Source organism: Aquarana catesbeiana, linkage group LG12 (genome assembly GCF_042186555.1).
Source record: "Aquarana catesbeiana isolate 2022-GZ linkage group LG12, ASM4218655v1, whole genome shotgun sequence".
NCBI lineage: Eukaryota > Metazoa > Chordata > Amphibia > Anura > Ranidae > Aquarana > Aquarana catesbeiana.
The window spans coordinates 36,158,695-36,176,780 of record NC_133335.1 but is presented as its reverse complement, the minus strand read 5'-3'; the positions used below and the strand labels follow the sequence as shown (position 1 = coordinate 36,176,780).

Here is an 18,086-nt window from a genome sequence, read left to right as displayed (position 1 = left end):
AATTGAGCAAGTTGAAGTTAGAAGATGACAGTCTACAATGTACAGCTGCAACATATTTGGCACTCTTGAGGTTTAGTAAATCGACCTCACTGTAATTTATGTGGAGGAATCCTTTAAGCTGTATCAGCCTATTTATGTTTGCTGCAAACAGAAGAAACAAGCAGCATAAAACCAATTCTTATTTATACTTTGCACAACTCCTTCAATAAAGACTTTAATCTGTAACTTTTATGTTGCTTTACTTTAGAAGATGGTGGGGCAGCACATACAATGGGTATAGAAAAGAATCACCCCCTTTAAAATAATCACATTTTGATGCTTTGCAGTCTGAAATAAAAAGACAGACAGTTTTTGTCTTATCCTGCTGTGTTTACTCAGTGCAACTTATATTATCCAAGTAAAAGATATAACACCAGCATGTCAGAATTTTTTATTTTTTACTTTTTTTATTCAAAAACAGAATCACTGAATGAACTGAGTGGCAAGGCACTGTCAAAAGATCTTGGGGATAAAGTTGTGAACAGGATCAAAGCAGGAGATGGATAGCATTTTTTTAAAGGCTTTATCAATGCCTAGAAGCACAGTCAATTCTTGTACTAAGAAGTGGAAGGTATTTGGTACAACACAGACCCCCCCGGATCAGGGCGTCGCTCCAAACTGGATGAAAGAGCCGGGAGGAAACTGGTTAGAGAGGCTACCAAGAGGCCTACAGCAACTCTGAAGCAGTTGCAAGAATTTATGACAAAGAGTGGTCATTGTGTGCATGTGACAACAATATCACAAATTCTCCACAAATATGGCTTATATGGGAGGGTTGCAAGAAAAAAGCCACTCCTGAAGAAAGGCCATACAGTCACGACTGAGCTTTGCCAAAACGCACCTTAAAGATTCTGAGGCTACATGAAAAAAGGGGTTATGGTTAGATGAGACTAAAATTAAGTTATTTGGCCTCAACACCAAACAATATGTCTGGCAGAAATTCAATACAGCTCAACATCCAAATAACACCATTCCTACAGTAAAGCATGGTGGCGGTAATATCCTGTTATGGGGGTGTTTCACCGGAGCACTTGTCAGGATAGAAGGAAAAATGGATGGGGCAAAAAAACATCAAGGTAAATCTGCTGCCCTCTGCCAGAAAGTTGTCAATGGGAAGACGGTTTACCTTCCAGAATGACAATGACACAAAGCAAAAGTGACCAAACAGTGGTTGAAGGAAAAAAAGGTGAATGTCCTTGCATGGCCTAGTCAGAGCTCAGACTTAAACCTCATTGAAAATCTGTGGCATGACTTGAAGACTGCAGTCCACAAACGGTCACCATCAAATTTAACTGAACTTGAGCAGTTCTGCAAAGAAGAGTGGGTAAATATAGCAAAGTTTAGATGTGCAAAGTTGGTAGAGACATATCCCAACAGACTAAAGGCTGTAATTAAAGCAAAAAGTAGTTCAATTTTTTTCTGACATGTTGGTATTATATCTTTCACTTGGATGTTATAAGTTGCGCTGAGTAAATACAGCTGGATAAAACAAAAACTGTGTCTGTTTTCATTTCAGGCTGCAAAGCAACAACCTGTGAATATTTTAAAGGGGGGCTGATTCGTTTCTATACGAATACTGTATATCTGACCCAAATAACATTTGCAGCTCCAGGCCATTCAGGGGTTTCTCTGTTGGTCTCTTCTGGCTTTAATGGTTGCACTGCTAGTTTATGGAATCCTGCAATATCCAAGGAAGGTAACAACAGTGTCATGTAGGGTGCTTTGAGGCAGGGCCTGGAAGGATATTTATTGAAGATGCAATACCATTATTTGATATTCAGTATATCCTTACCTCATAACCACTGATGCTTATCTGCATGGAAACATCCAAAGGCTGATTTGTCACCCCAGCCACAGATTTCACCAGTGACATAAACAGGAGTGGGAACCAAACAATACAGATGAGTGCAAAAATAATAACTCCTCCCATTCCGTACTTGACAATTTTCTTTTTCTTCTGGCCTGGGGGTTCTGGATATTTCTGAAAAGTTTACAAACATAAAATGAACCTCTTGAATGCAGGGCAAAGCAGCAGGTCTTACTAAAAATGGGGATAGGGGAAAGGGGATGAAGGCAAATGCTGTGTAAACAGTTGATCAGTCTGGGTACTGATCGGCCTCTGACCACGCACCAGATACGGTGTTATTGCTGTAACCAGGGCCGTTTTTAAGGCAGGGCAAAAGGGGCAGCTTCCCTGGGCCCTGTCATTGTTGTGGGGCCCAAAGCAGCTATCTCATACTTGCCAACTATCCTGGTTTAATTTCCCTCGTCCCTTGAGGTTTTAGTCCTTTGCTGTGTCCCAATATCTCAGTGTGAAGTGCTGCTACTAATGCTGCCCAGCTCTGCCCTATTGTTGTGTAAAGATGACTCACCTGCAGACCCTGTGTTTACATGTAAATTACCGGCATTCATATGTAAATAGGAGCGGCCAGCGGCATTGATATGTATGTCATGCCCCCCTGAGGTCATATCCACAGTAATCTCTAGCAACCAATCAACAAGCAGAAATCATGTGCTGTAACCTTTAGCAACTAATCAGTGAGCCGTAATGTGTGCTGTAACCCATGGAAACCAATCGCAATAGCTGCCTGTTCTGATTCAGTAAACTGATTTTGAGTCTAGCTATGTAGTCTATGTCTCAGAGCAGGTGGAGAGCAAAACTGCAATTGGGGGGGGGGGGGAGCCCTGGCTGTAACCCGTGAACTATATGACTCAAAGGGGGGGAAACAATGGGGAGGGGTAAGGGAGGGAATTCTTGATATAAGGTATCAAGTGGAAAAGCGGTTACTTTAGCCATGAGTGACCAGAGGTAGTTACATAAAATAATCAATTGATTAAATTATTTAAAATCCACAAAATGTGTGAGAGGCAAACATGGAGGTTTTGCTGACAGTATGGATATGGCAAAAAAACAACAAAAATAACCAAGGTATTGCTATACCTAGGACAACATTAAAAAGCAGCAGGTCCACTTAACTGCCACACTTCTCAACTGCACATCACTCCCCTGCCAATCTGTTCAGCCACCAATAGTGAACAAAATAACCAGTATTTCTCGGTATAACAGAACATGTGACTTACTACCCTTCCTTCTATGTGGATAATGTGGCAGCTCTGGTGCAGTGTGATAGGACACTCGGGAACCCAGAGCTGTCACTTGGGGCAGGTTGAGTGTCTTCACAATATTTTCCATCTCTCCTGGCAGTAAACATATACAAGGTTTTGAACACTCCTTTTTTACCTCCATTATCGATCACTGACACCTAAAATATGTCTCCAGCAAACAACTTTCAGTGACTTGGAGGGTTTAAAATTGCCATGACAAAGTGGCATTTTTAGCAGGCAATTTAAACCTCTATGTCTCTACACACAAGCATCTAATGATTGCTAATTCATACACAGGACTGTTTCAGCCTACTTGACCTCATCAACGAAAGTCAGGTCAATGTGACAGGCCGTGGATGTCAAGGTAACATTAGATGAGATGTGTAAGGGTGATGCATATATTTCCCCTGAACACCAGTTTCTATCAGTCATGACTCTTTATCATACAAACTTCATACCTTCTCAGATTCCCTCCAGCACTTCATAATAAAGATATTGGCATAGAGATCCTCCACACAGATCCAGCTAGATAGGCTGAGAGTCGTGTCAGTCCATATCCAGTCCATCACAGCCCTCATTTCAGTCAGGAATGGGACCATTCGGAAACTGTACAGCAAACAATTATACATCATGTTGAAATATAATATAGCTTCATTTAAAAAAAAAAAAAGCTATGTAATCATATATGTAATTTCTCAGAGTTAAAAAAGACATCATGGCTTGACGGTGTAGGGAAGATACGTGTTGCCAATCAGCCCATCAAATACTAAAGAACTAAAGGCAAAGCTTTTTTTTCAGTTTGGATAGAGTAAGGGATGGTTATAGCCCCTGTCAGTTTTTTTGCCATCTGTGCGCCATTGGAGTGGAGTGATTTCGCTTCACCACTTTTCCCATAGCCAAAACAGGAAGTGAGGAAATTCCTGGTTGTCACCAGGTTGTCCTATTGGAAGGCTTCTATTCCTGTGCTAGTGACTACCCAAAATTTGTTTTTGTTTTTTTGTTTTCTTTTTTCACGCTCGATGATGAAGGTAAACAGAATACATAGAGAGGGTGAATCCCCCTAATGGATGCACAGACAGCAATAAAAACCCTGCAGGTGTTCCAATTCTTCACTACTCTATCCAAAAATTAAAACAAAAGTTTTGCCTTCAGTCACACCTTAACTTTCATGACTCTAGTTAAAGCTGAAGCCCACTTTAAAAAAGTGCATGCGCTACGTAATAAAACTTGTGCGAGGAGAAATATTTGCTCTGCCTTCGTTGACCTCCTGCAAATGCAAATGGAAATGGAAATCCAATCAAAAGCTAACTAAGCTTAAACCTACTCCCGCCCCTATTCTAAGCCTTATACTAACTACCCTGTAAAGGAAAGATGTCTATACTTACCTAAGAGAACTTCAGTCTGGTCACGTGATCTCTCCAGCAGCGACTTTGGGATGGATGAGAGCAGCAACAACTGCAGAGCCTGGACGGTGACATCTCCTATAGACTTACTATGGGGCACCCATTTTTGGCTGTCCCTCCTCTACACTGAAGCTAACACTGGGACCCAATCACGTGACCAGACTAGAGTGCTCTTAGATTAGGTAAATATAGACATCTTTCCTTTATAGGGTAGTTAACATAGGGCTTAGAATGAGGTGGGAAGTAGTTAGCTTTTGACCGGACTTCTACTTTAAGGACTGAATGACTTTAACCACTTTCCGCTCACGCTATAGTCGAAAGACAGCTACAGCGTGGGCTTACTTTGCCAGGAGGGCATACATTGATGTCTTCCCACGATCACGCCTCCTGCAGGCGGGGCACTCTGTGACCGCTGAGTCCTTTGGACTCAGAGGCGCTTTACCACGTGATCAGCTGTGTCCAATGACAGCTGATCACGAATGTAAACACAAGCCAGTTATCGGCTTTTCTTTCCTTGTGCTGATAGCATGATGAGAGAAGAAGAGAGCCGATAAAAGGCTTCTGTTAAAGGGACGTTAAAGGGACATTGGCACTGATATCAGTGCAGTCCCACCAGTGCCACCTATCAGAGCCCATCAGTGCACATCAGTGAAGGAGAAAAATTGCCCGTTTGCAAAATTTTGTAATAAACTATAAAATTTCAGGTCTTTTTTTGTTTGTTTAGAGCTTTCTTTTGGTGGTATTTATTCACCACTGGGTTTTTTATTTTTTGCTATTTATGTGAAACAAATTATACAAACTTTCATATGGTTACATTGTTGCATGACTGCTCAATTGTCATTCAAAGTGACAGCGCTGAAAGCTGAAAAATGGACTGGGCAGGAAGGGGGTAAAAGTGACATGTAGGCAAGTAGGTAGTACCTTCTATGTAACATGTACTGTGCAACCTTTCTTGTGTTCCTGGCATCCCTACCAGACAACTCGGCCAGGTCCTTGCTTGGGCCTCCTAGCTAACTTCACTTCAGTTGAGAAAAACAGAACTTTCTAGCATCCCAGCCTGTGATTGGACTGTGAAACAGCATTAACACACTGTTGTGATCCTTTTATGTCTGTCCTGGTGATGTGAGAGCTTATGGCTGTTTTACCCCTATGATTTATTTTGGATACAATAAGGACCTTAAGGCTTCTCACATTTTCGTTAGCTGCTCTCTCTTCCCACCATTTTCCTGGCGGTGGATATTACCCACATTTTAGCATCATAACTTGCTACCTTTTAGAACACCCCTCTCCTGAGGAAGCATGTCTGTGAAACGCCTAAAAAAAAAACTGAAGCCCCTCCACAGTCTACAAGTGCATTTTCTACTTTTTACGTTATGTGATGATTTGAACTAATTTGTATATCTGGTGGACGGTATTTATATTGCCCCTTTCCAGAGAAGTGCAAAGTAATTTGTCTAATGTGGATGGGGCCTAACATATAAGGGATATTGTTCAGATTTGTGCTTATGATGTGCATTGCTTTGAAAGATTTTTTCTTGTTTAAATGACTTTTAGATATAATCAACCAGTTTTTTCGCTGGTATGATTTGATATAAACATTTTGGATTTTACTCCATTACTACATTATGTATGTGTTTACTTTGAGTGGTAGTGCATTATTAAAGTCTCTTTGTTTGTTTTGCTCTCCATCAGCGGCGGTCAGTCCATAAGGGGCGCCCCCCCCCCAATCTCCATGCGGGGTGTCAGACACATAGATTTCTACAAGGTTTTTTTTTGAAGCACGTGATCAGAGCCTGAGGCACTAATCGGCTTCAAAAAGGTTGGACTCAGGGCAAGCCCACCCACTTGTGACATTAGCGAATCAACATTTGCTATTGTCTTCCTGCTTCTCCTTCCGGCCAATCAGGACAGGAAGCGGGTCTTGGTGGGGAGGAGAAGCCAGGGAAGCCGCCCGCGACCTGGATGGGGTAAGTGCGGACCTGGTGGGGGGGGGGGGGTTGTTTGCCTGTTCAGACTGCTCTATGCAGGGGGTTATAGAAAGCAAACATCAAGGCATATTTGTGCACTTTTGCCAGTTGCATGTAAAAATACAATTTAATAATGTTTTAATAGGTAAGTTGCATAAATGGTCACAGAGCCTGTTTGATCAGGCATTAATATTGGGGTAAATAGATAAGTAAATAGAGATTTCCTCACCCCTGGAAGAGGAAGAGGTTGATGCAGTTGTAACTCTTTGTCAGGAAGTTTCCCAGGACTCGGTTGGGGTAGCCACACTTGATCTGATATGCAGACAGTCCAAAATACAAGCACTTAACAAAGTACCACAGCTGGGCAACATTATTTGTGTTAAATCTCCTGCAAAACACAAACATAATACGGACAAGGATAAAAACACAAGTAGTGTACTGAGCATTAAAACAAAAATACTCTACTGCAGGTTAGTGACTTATGAATGACACATGGCTCTCAGGTACCTCTGATGGTGGTGCTTCAAGCTGCCTATCAAGCTGTCCTCAGTCTATCTACATTATCTGCTTCCCACAGACAATAGTATGCTATTCAAGCATTACCTGATGCCTGATAAACTGAATAAATGGTCAATAGCATTAATAAACGTCTGTTAATTATTAAAGTTTAATAAACTGGCTATATGAATATAAAGCAGGAACATCGTCACCAGCTTCCAAGAAGCTCTAAAACTTGCAGCGCTGTAATGGGTTTTTAGGTAAGCATTTTAGATTTGTATTTAACAGTTTGGCTGGAGTGACCCTTTAATAGTTATGCCTGGACATCTCAAAAGATCAACATTACAGTGGATGGTGCTTGGATAGTTTAAGATTTGTTAAGCACTTACCTGTCAGGTCCTAAAACAACCTATAATGGCATCCTTAAAAGATCAGGCACTAGAGGTAAATACATCTGAATGACTCTAAAGGTCCTTTCACACTGGGGCGGTTTGCTAATAATAGCGCCTGCAAACCGATCCGAAAGCCCCGGGGGCTTTCACACTGGAGCGGTGCGCTGGCAGGACGGTAAAAAAAGTCCTGCTAGCAGCATCTTCGGAGCGGTGAAGGAGCGGAGTGTATACCGCTCCTTCACCGCTCCTGCCCATTGAAATCATTGGGACGGCGCGGCTATACCCCTGGCAAAGCGCCTCTGCAGAGGCACTTTGCGGTGGTTTTAACCCTTTCTCGGCCACTAGCAGGGGGGTTAAACCGCCCCGCTAGCGGCCGCATACCAACGGTAAAGCGCCGCTTACAATAGCCCCCGCCCCAGTGTGAAAGGACCCTAACACTTGCTATTGAAGTTGAGAGCTGGCCTACCCCTGTAACAGGCAGTCTCCATGGCCAATAGTAAGGTTATTCAGTCAGGAGGGGACTGGATAGCTCTCCATTTTTAGGAATTTGTATTTTCACCTGGCAAAATATTATTAAAGCCATGGTGATCATGACTTTATATCATTCTTGACAGTATTACCTATGATAATGTAATAAAATAATTTTTGACTTTAGTATCATCCATTAGAAACCATGAAGTGGACCTGTTCTTTGACAATAGGGACAGTGGAAATGTATTATGTCACCATACCTTTCGGTGACTCCAGGTAAGATAAAAAACATCCAGAAGTGAATCCCGAAAACCAGGACAACCTGGAAGACACACTTGCCGAACATTGTTTTGCGCAGATAGATGGCTCTGTCAACGATCATGGTGCCGAACTGTAAGAGAAGCATCACTAGAAAGGCTTCAGGTACCTGGTCCTCCGACAGCGACTCAGTGATATCTGCTGCAGCCGAGTGTTTCTGCAAATAAATACAGGCCGTCAGTATTTTATTGACTGGGGACATTTTCTAAACTTTAAGGGCATGGGAACCGGATGTGTCAAAGTCACAAGCAAAAGCACACCCAGGTGTAATATAACCTATAAATCGGTATTCTGCTGCTCCCAAAAGTTCCTATTAGTAGGCTGGGGGTGGGGGGTGTTCTGACCAAGTTGTTCTGGTGTTACCGCACTGAAGGTCAGGGGCATGACTGTACAATCTGTAAGGGATGTCTGGGGGCAGGGTTGTTGATCATCCAAATTTTTACAGTCAAAAAAAAAAAAACAGCCCATTTTCTCCCATCCCGTAATGTCTATGAGAACAAAAAACAGTCACCAAAAATACCCTTATTACTTTAAGAAGACTGAAGCAGAAATCTGGTTGCTAGGAGGAGACCAGGACATCTTATTTCTTTAGGCACTTTTATAAATAGGGCAATCAATGTCCAGTACTAGAGCAGTGCATACTTACCCCAAATGCCCAGTACCCAAAGATAACAATAATGAAATTGATAACATCAACCAGGAACATGATGGCATAGACATCGCATACTGGGCTGTACTCCGGGTGTATGATATCATAGAAGAACTGTCTGATGGGCAGGTAGATTTGCAGCGCTCTGTGTGACAAAAAAGAGAAATCTGTTCATATTAGGTTCCATGCAAGAACGTTTCTGCTTTAAAAAGGAAAAAATAATAATTTGTCCACAACAACTAAATCTGAAAATAAAAGGAAGGATTATGTTTGATTGTTAGGGGCCACATAGAAAGTGGACATGCACATAAACCCAAAATTAAAGCTAACTTCTGACCTTTTTAATGCACCATTTTAAGTGCAGCTACATACAGTAAAACCTTGGATTTCGAGCATAATTCGTTCCAAAAACATGCTTGTAATCCAAAGCACTTGTATATCAAAGCAAATTTCCCCATAAGAAATAATGGAAACTCAAATGATTCGTTCCACAACCATTTATTCATAGGTCCTTCAGTTTATAGTCCATATAAAAAGATTATAGCAATGTGACCAAGTTGTGTAACCATAAAATGTCCATCCACAAATGGAAGCCTCCACAAGGGGATTAGAAGCAAAATCCAGCAGGAGCTACCGAGTATAAAAAAGAGGAGAGGCGCCTCTAAGTGTAGCAATATGTTGCTAAATGTTGTAACTGCATTAAATGTAACCATATTGCTACACTTAGAGGCGCCTCTATTCTCTTTTATACTCAGTTGTGACATGACGCTACTTGTACGGTATATTGAGACATCGCTTCTATATCCAGTCAAAATTTATTTAAAAAATTTGCTTGTCTTGCAAAACGCTCTCAAACCAAGGTTTTACTGTACATGATTAAAGAAAATAAAAGTTTTATATTTGCAAGAAAAAAAAAAGGATAAATAGACTGACATTCTGCTACTGCTAAAACCAATTGAGAGAGGACTCACCTTGATGTAGAACTAACAATTGAATTGCTGCACCCTACTCCAATTTTTCCTGTTAATACAATAAAAGACTCCTTGATTTCAAGTAGTTTATCTTTGAGGGGCAAACCTACTTGACCTGGAAATGCTAACCAAGTGGTTGATTCCAGAACTAGTTGCTGAGGGTGGTGACTACATTTTTCAGCAAGATTGGGCACTGGCATATCGATGTCTACTAATTTCTCAACGCGCACCTTGCCAATCACATGGATTGGCTGTGCTGGATAAAGTGAACCGGTGTTCTGCACATGGCCCCCCGAGATCACCTGACCTAACTGTTTGTCCTTCACGTAGCCCCAAAGGATAAAGTCACAGAGTGTATGTACCTCCACTACCTGCAACCTTGGATGATCTGCAGGAACGCATCACTGTAACTGTAAACTCGATCATGCTGGATTTGCTGCAGAGAGTCTGGTCCGAACTAGATTGCATCAATGTTTGCCGAGTAACGGTTGGGGCGCACATCGAGTGTGTGTGATACCAACTGATACCACATCAAAATGAGTGGATGCAACTGTAGCATTACATTCTATATCCATTGGAAATCAGGGAGTGTTTTTGTGCTCTCCCTGTATAATGTTTTATTGTACTATAGTATGATTTTGTGTAGATTTATAGCCACATTATCATAACTATGTTGTTAAGCTGGTAGATATAAGATAACTTTAAGAAATCTAGCACAGAGGTGAAAAACACCAACTCATTTGAAGCCTAGCGGCACTTCATAACGACTTTGAGCTTGCCTTGTTAACGTAATGCCCCCTTTTACCCCTCATCATTGTGAATTATCACTGTTTATTACTGGGTGCTGGCAGTAGTGTATTTAGGTTTTGTGCTGCCCTAGGCCTGACTAAACTCATGCACCCCTAATTTAAATATGACCCACCCCTTCCTGTCAAGGCCACACCCCTAGCTGTTTAAGACCCGCCCTGAAATTTTCGAGTGGGGACACTAGTTCTGAGGGCCTAGGGGGGGGGGCAATGGATTCCCTTAATTTGCATAGATTTCCTCTCACTTCCTGTTTGGCTGTGGGGCAGAAAATGAAGGGAAATCTCTGCAAAGGGACAGGGATGGTAAAAAATAAACTGACAGGGGCTCCCTTATGCTATCCAAAATGAAAAAAAAAGTGTTGCCTATCGTTCTACTTTAAGCACAAATTTTTGATAAATTTATGGAGAGGACTAAGAAGATATAACTAATTTGCCTCTCAGCCCACTCTGCCCCATAAGACTGGCACTAAACTAACAGTGTAGCGCAAACCGGCGGAGACTCTTTCCGTGCTGCCCCCCTGCAAAGTGCTGTCCTAGGCCTAGGCCTTGTCGGCCTAGGCTAGGATACAGCATTGGGTGCTGGGATTATGTGTAGTTAGCTACACTAAATACTAACTGTAATGCCGCGTAAACACGAGCGGACTTGCCAACGGGCTAAACTTCGTCGGCATGTCCAACGGAAAGATTTAGAACATGTTCTATATCTGAGTCTGTCGGAAATGCCGACAGAAAAAGTCCGATGGGGCATACATACGGTCGGAATGTCCAACCAAAAGCTCCCATGGGACTTTTTGTGTTGGGAATTCCGGCCGTGTGTACGTGGCATTATACCTGCATTTTTGTTATGATGCAGCCAATTACATCATAGAATTATGGTATTTCAAGGACCAAGAAAGTTAGCACTAATGTCTCTAAAGTCTGCTTTCCATTTTCTGCATGTACTGTACATTTCTGTCCAATTCTCTACCACCAACGCTTCTGTTAAACTGGTGTATGAAAAACGTATACAGGTGCAGGGCATTGCGCTTACAAAAAAATGATCAACAGTTGCAAGATTACATTTTCACCGTCAGCTTTTTCAGTTTGATCCACTGTTGTTTTAGTCTCTCTTTCAGTGACAAACGCCTTTTTTTGGGGTTCCGTTTGAAGCAATTCCATCTGCTTTTGGTTTCTTTCTTTTGGGGTGTGCCTGTCAGGAAAACAAAAATTACGCTGCTAGGTTACTCTTTTTTTTAAGCAAGACCTCCTTAGGGATTATAGGGTTTTTTTTTCCCAAGTTATGTCTGTACTCAAGGAAACTGGTCATGAGGAAAACATGCAGTTAAGGACATTTGCCATTTTGCCTACTTTCCTAATCCCCATATGGGATCTGAGTAGAAAGGTACAATAAAGACTAGATTCAAGTCTCGGGCCTACAGTTTTACCTCATAAGACACAAAGGTAAAACTGATTAGTACTTTATGTTATGGATATACAACATTTTATTGCTTATAGCCCAGCTGTGTGCCTCCATAAAAAAAGTAAGAAAATTGATGCCGTGATGTCACGATACATTGACCATGTATAAATAATTCAAATAATTACACAACAGTATCTCGAACATTAAAAGAGAAGTTTGGGATTTAAAGAAAAAACAAACAATTATACTTACCTAGGTGGATGTAGCTTGACCCAATGCTGCATCTGTCCCCCACCACCTCTGCAGTGAGAACTGAGCGATCAAACACAGCTGATCGTTCAGTTCTCCCCCTGCTCTGAGCAGAGAGCCATGACTGTCAGTCAGCAGCTCCCTGCTCACCCCTGCAGTGCTCACTGGAGTGCTGAGCTGTGGTGGTGGTGGGGGGGGGGGGCTGGCTCAGGCTCTCAGTAAAGTGCTGGAAGGCTGAGCCAGGTGTCATTCCAGGCTGCTAGGGGGATCCCGACCATATGGTTGGGAGCTTTCCCGAGCCTGGACTGGCTGAGTAACATCAGCCAACAGTGGACTTTAGCCCGCTGTCAGCTGAAAATGGGCCACAGAAGTGCAGAATGAACTGCACTCCTGTGATTCATACGAGAAGTATGGCCAAAAAAGCTCTGAATAGTTTCAATGCTACATAGTAAACAAGTGAAATAAACTCCCTTATATATAAGTATATTTAAAGCCAAAACTTTATTGTTTGCTTTCATTTTTCTTGCAGCCACAACAGGAAATGAGTGTAAATCTCTCCAAAAGTGAGGAAAAATCTTCTTTGTCTTTGAGATATGTGTTCTTATTGGAAGAATATTCATAAGTTATTGTTAACTGGTAAGAGCATCATAGAGTTGGAAATCTCTAAATAAAACAGCTCTTTGGAGAGAAAACTCCAATTCCTCTATATTTCTGTGTCTGGCAACAATTCAAAATTTAGGATTTCTTATTGTTTTCTGTCTCAGCAACCATGGTCACCAGGCGGAAAATAGTGATTATGGTTCTGCCTAACAGGGACACAGTAAAAAAAAAACTGAGAATAATTCTAATATACCCAAAATGAAAAAAATAGTTTAATACATTTTAAAGTGATATTAAAGGTTTGGTCTTTCTTTTCTTTGGTTTCTGTTTTTGTTACATAACAAACCTTTCATACTTACCTGCTTTGTGCAGTGATTTTGCACAGAGCAGCCCCGACCCTCCTCTTTTTCAGGTCCCCCTTCAGTGGCTCCAGGCCCCTCCCTCATGCCTAGTGCCCCCATAGCAAGCCTCTTGCTATAGGGAACCCAAGCAAACTGGATCCCGAGCCCCTGCTCCGTGTGTCCATTCACACACAGAGTGCAGCCCGGCCCGGCCCCATGCTCTCCTCATTGGCTCACTGGCTGCAATTGACAGTAGTGGGAGCCAATGGCTACCACTACTGTCTCAGCCAGTGAGGAGGGAGAGAAACGGGAGAGCCGAGGCTCTCGTGCACATTGCTGGATCGAGTTGGGGCCCAGGAAAGTATTAGGGGGGCTGCTGTACACAGAAGGTTTTTTACCTTCATGCATAGATTTCAAGAAGGTAAAAAAACCTTGACCCTTTACAACCACTTTAACCACTAGGCGCCTGCGCTATAGCCAAAGGCCGGCTACAGCACGGCTCTCAATTGCCGGGAGGGCGTCCCTGGACATCCTCCTGTTTACTCATTCCCCGCACGCTGCCGTGGGCGCGCATCGGGGAAAATCTGTGTTGGCTGTGCCCACAGATAGTGCTAAATGGCTAATCACAGTGGCCATTTAGCACTTGATCGGTGTGTCCAATGAGGGATGATCTCAAGTGTAAACATATGAGATCATCTCTCATTGCCGGCTCTCCCTCCTCACACAGAGACCGCGTGAACACTGAATAAAATTCAGTAAATACAGTGCCCACAGTACCTGTCAGTGCCATCTAACCCCAGTGCCATCTGTCCCCAGTGCCACCTATCAGTGCCATCTGTCATCAGTGCCACCTGTCAGTGTCATCTGTTACCAGTGTCACATGTCATCAGTGCCATCTTTCATCAGTGCCACATCAGTGTCACCTGTCATCAGTGCCACGTATTAGTGCCATCTGTCATCAGTGCCACGTTTTAGTGCCATCTGTCATCAGTGCCACGTATTAGTGCCACGTGTCATCAGTGCTACGTATCAGTGCCATCTGTCATCAGTGCCACATCAGTGTCACATGTCTTTGTCCTGGTGCTCCAGGGCCTTCAAAAGTGTAATAGGTAGTCAACAAGTTAGATGTGTAATTTATGCTCCTAGAACACCTGACAGTGCTCCCTGCATGTTGGGCCTCTCTATGTGGCCAGGCTGTGAAAAAGTCCCACACACGTGTTATCGTAATACTCAGGAGGAGTATCAGAATGTATTTTGGGGTGTCATTTGTGGTATACACATGCTATGTGAGAGAAATAACCTATTACAATGACAATTTTGTGGGGAAAAAAAAAATCTTCATTTTGCAAAGAATTGTGGGAAAAAATGACAACATCAAAAACCTCACCATGCTTCTTACTAAATACCTTGGAATGTCTACTTTCAAAAAAGGGGTTATTTGGGGGGTATTTGTACATTCCTGACTTGTTCGGGTCGCAAGAAATGAGATAGGCCGTCAGTACATCAGGTGTGATCATTTTTTTATGATTTGCACCAAAGCTTGTAGACTCTCTAACTTTCACACAGACCAAATAATATCCACTAATTTGGGTTATTTTTACCAAAGATATGTAGCAGTATAAATTGTGGCCAAAATTTATGAAGAAAAATTAATATAATAATTTGCAAAATTTTATCACAGAAACTAAGAAAAATGTGTTTTTTTTTCAAAATTTTTGGTCTTTTTTCATTTATAGCGCAAAAAATAAAAAACCCAGAGGTGATCAAATACCACCAAAAGAAAGCTCTATTTGTATGAAAAAAGGACAAAAAATTAAATTCAGGTACAGTATTACATAACTGAGTATTTGTCATTCAAAGTGTGAGAGCACTGAAAGCTGAAAATTGGTCTGGGCAGGAGGGGGGTTTAAGTGCCCAGTAGGCAAGTGGTTAAAGTTATTGTAAACGATCACCATGTAGCCATTCATTTTAAAATAGAAACGAAAGGCAAAGCGTTTTGTATAGATATGAAAAAAAACCCCACTATAAATACCCTTTTTATAAGTGATCACATTCCCTCTGTTCTCAGCTGCATAGGAGCTGGGGGAGGAGAAGCAGCAGTACACTGAGCTTTTCAGTGAATGGCTGTGCAGGGGAGGCGTGTTAGGACAAGTCTGATCATTGGAGGAGAGCACATTGAGTTCCCAGCATAGCGAGAGAACTGACCATGGTGGGCTCTCCAGCTTATTGTAGTCAGATTCTAATAGGAAAGCAAAGGGACAGGAATAAACACCAGGAATTTCAGACAAATGAAGCAATACAAAGAGAACAGGATATTTTATCATAGCTAGCTGACATAACCCCAGTATCCTCTTCTTCAGCGAGCGGTTCGGCTTTCAGATAAAAATGGTCTCTGCGGCAGATTTGACGCAAGATCACTTTTATCGTCGGGAGAGCCCCCTGCCGCTTACCGGAGCCGTCGATAGTGGCGGAGGGCATCGGATCCTTCTCCCTCTGTGGTATGGAGCTGAGTGAGGGGGAAGATGACCCCCACCCAGCTCCATATCATTGCAGGGCGGAAGCGACGTCAAAACGTCACTTCCGCCCATAGCTCTTAAAGGGACTTTTTTTCTTTTTTTTCAAACGACTTTTTTTTTTTTTTATTGCATTTTTGTGTAAATATGAGATCTGAGGTCTTTTTGACTCATATTTAAGAGGTCCTGTCATGCTTTTTTTCTATTACAAGGGATGTTTACATTCCTTGTAATAGGAATAAAAGTGACAATTTTTTTTAAAAAAAGAACAGTGCAAAAATAAAGAATAAAAAGTAAAACAAATAAGAAAAAAAATTGAAATAATTTTAACGCGCCCCATCCCACCGAGCTTGCGTGCAGAAGTGAACGCATACGTAAGTAGCACCCGCATATGTAAACGGCGTTAAAACCATACGTGAGGTACCATCGCGATCATTAGAGCGAAAGCAATAATTCTAGACCTCTTCTGTAACTCAAAACATGCAACCAGTACAATTTTTTAAACATCGCCTATGGAGATTTTTAAGGGTAAAAGTCTGTCGCCATTCCACGAGCGGGTGCAATTTTGAAGCATGACATGTTGGGTATCAATTTACTCAGAGTAACATCATATTTCACAATATAAAAAAAAATTGGGCTAATTTTACTGTTGTCTTGTTTTTTTATTTAAAAAATTGTATTTTTCCAAAAAAGTGCGTTTGTAAGACCGCTGCGCAAATATGTGACAGAAAGTATTGCATAGACCGCCGTTTTATTCTCTAGCGTATTAGAAAAAAAAAATATATAATTTAAGTAATTTTCTAGCAAAAGAAACGGTTTTAAACCAGTAAACACCAAATCTCCAAACAAGGCTCTGTCCTTAATTGGTTAAACAAGTTAATTACATTTTTGGCCTCTACAGGAAATCTCAATAAAAAATTAATAGAATGATTTTTAGCACCTCCTCAAAGTGGTATATTTTAAGTTGTAATACCTTCAGTAATGGCCTTTTGTGAAGCTCTTCTTTTTCTAAAAACATTCTTTGATGGATTTTGATGCTTGAAGAGGTGCCACGGTACAATGCCAGAGCTGGTGTCATCCTCGCCTTTACTGCCTCGTTTTTTCTGCCGTCTGGACTTTTTCTTCTTTTTAGACTCTGGCATGCAGACTTCCTTGTTGTCCCATAGTCCATGGGCCTGCATAAGACATTTATGGTTACTGCCCCTGGCTCTGGTGGCTGATGTGACAGTTCAGAGGTTGGGATGATGACTCTCGTATGTATGATTTAGGGAGCACACCTGGACTTACCAGTTAGGTAGTACAAAGAGCAATTGTAACGCACAGTAAACAACAGCAACCAATCTATACACTGCTATAGACTGAAATTGATTGCCTTCGATTGGTTAATATACTTATTGTTCTGTTAACCTTGCATTATGATTGAGCCTAAGTTTGCCTAACGTATCTGACTGGTAGATGAAGACAACACAGGCAGTTTACATTGGAGACCATTCTATCTCCAAGGTCTACAGTTCTTTACTTTATACTTTCCAGGACAACTTAAGTAGGAAAGACTTACTTTCAAGATAGAGCGGTGTAAAAACAAAGCCAGGAGCTGGATGAGGTCAAAATGAACATAACCATCTTTTTTTTCAATGCCAATTATGTTGGGTAACCGGAATGGTTTGTCGGCGTTCATGCTCCGGTACACTGTGGAAGTCCATGGAAAGAAGCCAAACTGGAAAGAATACTTGAGGACAACTGTAATCTATTCAAACAAAGAAAATGTTCCCAAAGAATATTTAACCAACTGGAGGGTAAAGAATGTAGCAGAAGAGAAAGCAGACATTTATAAAATTATAAAGTGGACATACACCTTTTTGTTATCTCGGCATATGTGCTAGTGTCCATAACCAGTATTATCACAAGCAGGACTAATGGCACCACGTGCAGAAACCAGTAAAGACACCGTGGGGTTGATTTACTAAAACTGGAGAGAGCAAAATCTGGTGCAGATGTGCATGGTAGCCAATCAGCTTCTAACTTCAGCTTGTTCAATTAAGCTTCAACAAAAAAAAAATGGAAGCTGATTGGTTTCTTTGCAGAGCTGCGCCAGATTTTGCACTCTCCAGTTTTAGTAACTCAGTCCCATTATGACAGTATGTATTACTCTCACTACAGACTTTCTGAATGGGCAGTAACTCAGTAGATTTTTTTGCAAATATTAACAAATTACTTTATACAAAAAATCCCTACATATATGGGATAGTCAACAACCTGGAAAAGACATAGGGGGTTGATTTACTAAAGCAGGATAGTGTAAAGCATGGTACAGCTGTGCACAGAAACCAATCAGCTTCCAAGTATTTTTGTCAAGCTTATTTGA

The 18,086-nt window shown here is 41.6% G+C and overlaps 1 protein-coding gene across 1 annotated transcript in view; it reads right to left on the bottom strand.

Annotated features, from left to right (window-relative positions):
* The window catches only part of LOC141113330 (piezo-type mechanosensitive ion channel component 2-like), a 111,327-nt gene that overhangs the window by 12,650 nt on the left and 80,591 nt on the right, over positions 1-18,086 (bottom strand). The window contains exons 32-39 of the mRNA XM_073606391.1: positions 17,280-17,468; positions 16,695-16,896; positions 11,679-11,808; positions 8,840-8,987; positions 8,136-8,350; positions 6,744-6,902; positions 3,603-3,750; positions 1,832-2,020 (exon numbers count right to left, since the gene is read on the bottom strand). Of these exons, the coding sequence (XP_073462492.1) occupies positions 1,832-2,020; positions 3,603-3,750; positions 6,744-6,902; positions 8,136-8,350; positions 8,840-8,987; positions 11,679-11,808; positions 16,695-16,896; positions 17,280-17,468 (1,380 nt within the window). The remainder of the gene's footprint in view (positions 1-1,831; positions 2,021-3,602; positions 3,751-6,743; positions 6,903-8,135; positions 8,351-8,839; positions 8,988-11,678; positions 11,809-16,694; positions 16,897-17,279; positions 17,469-18,086) is intronic.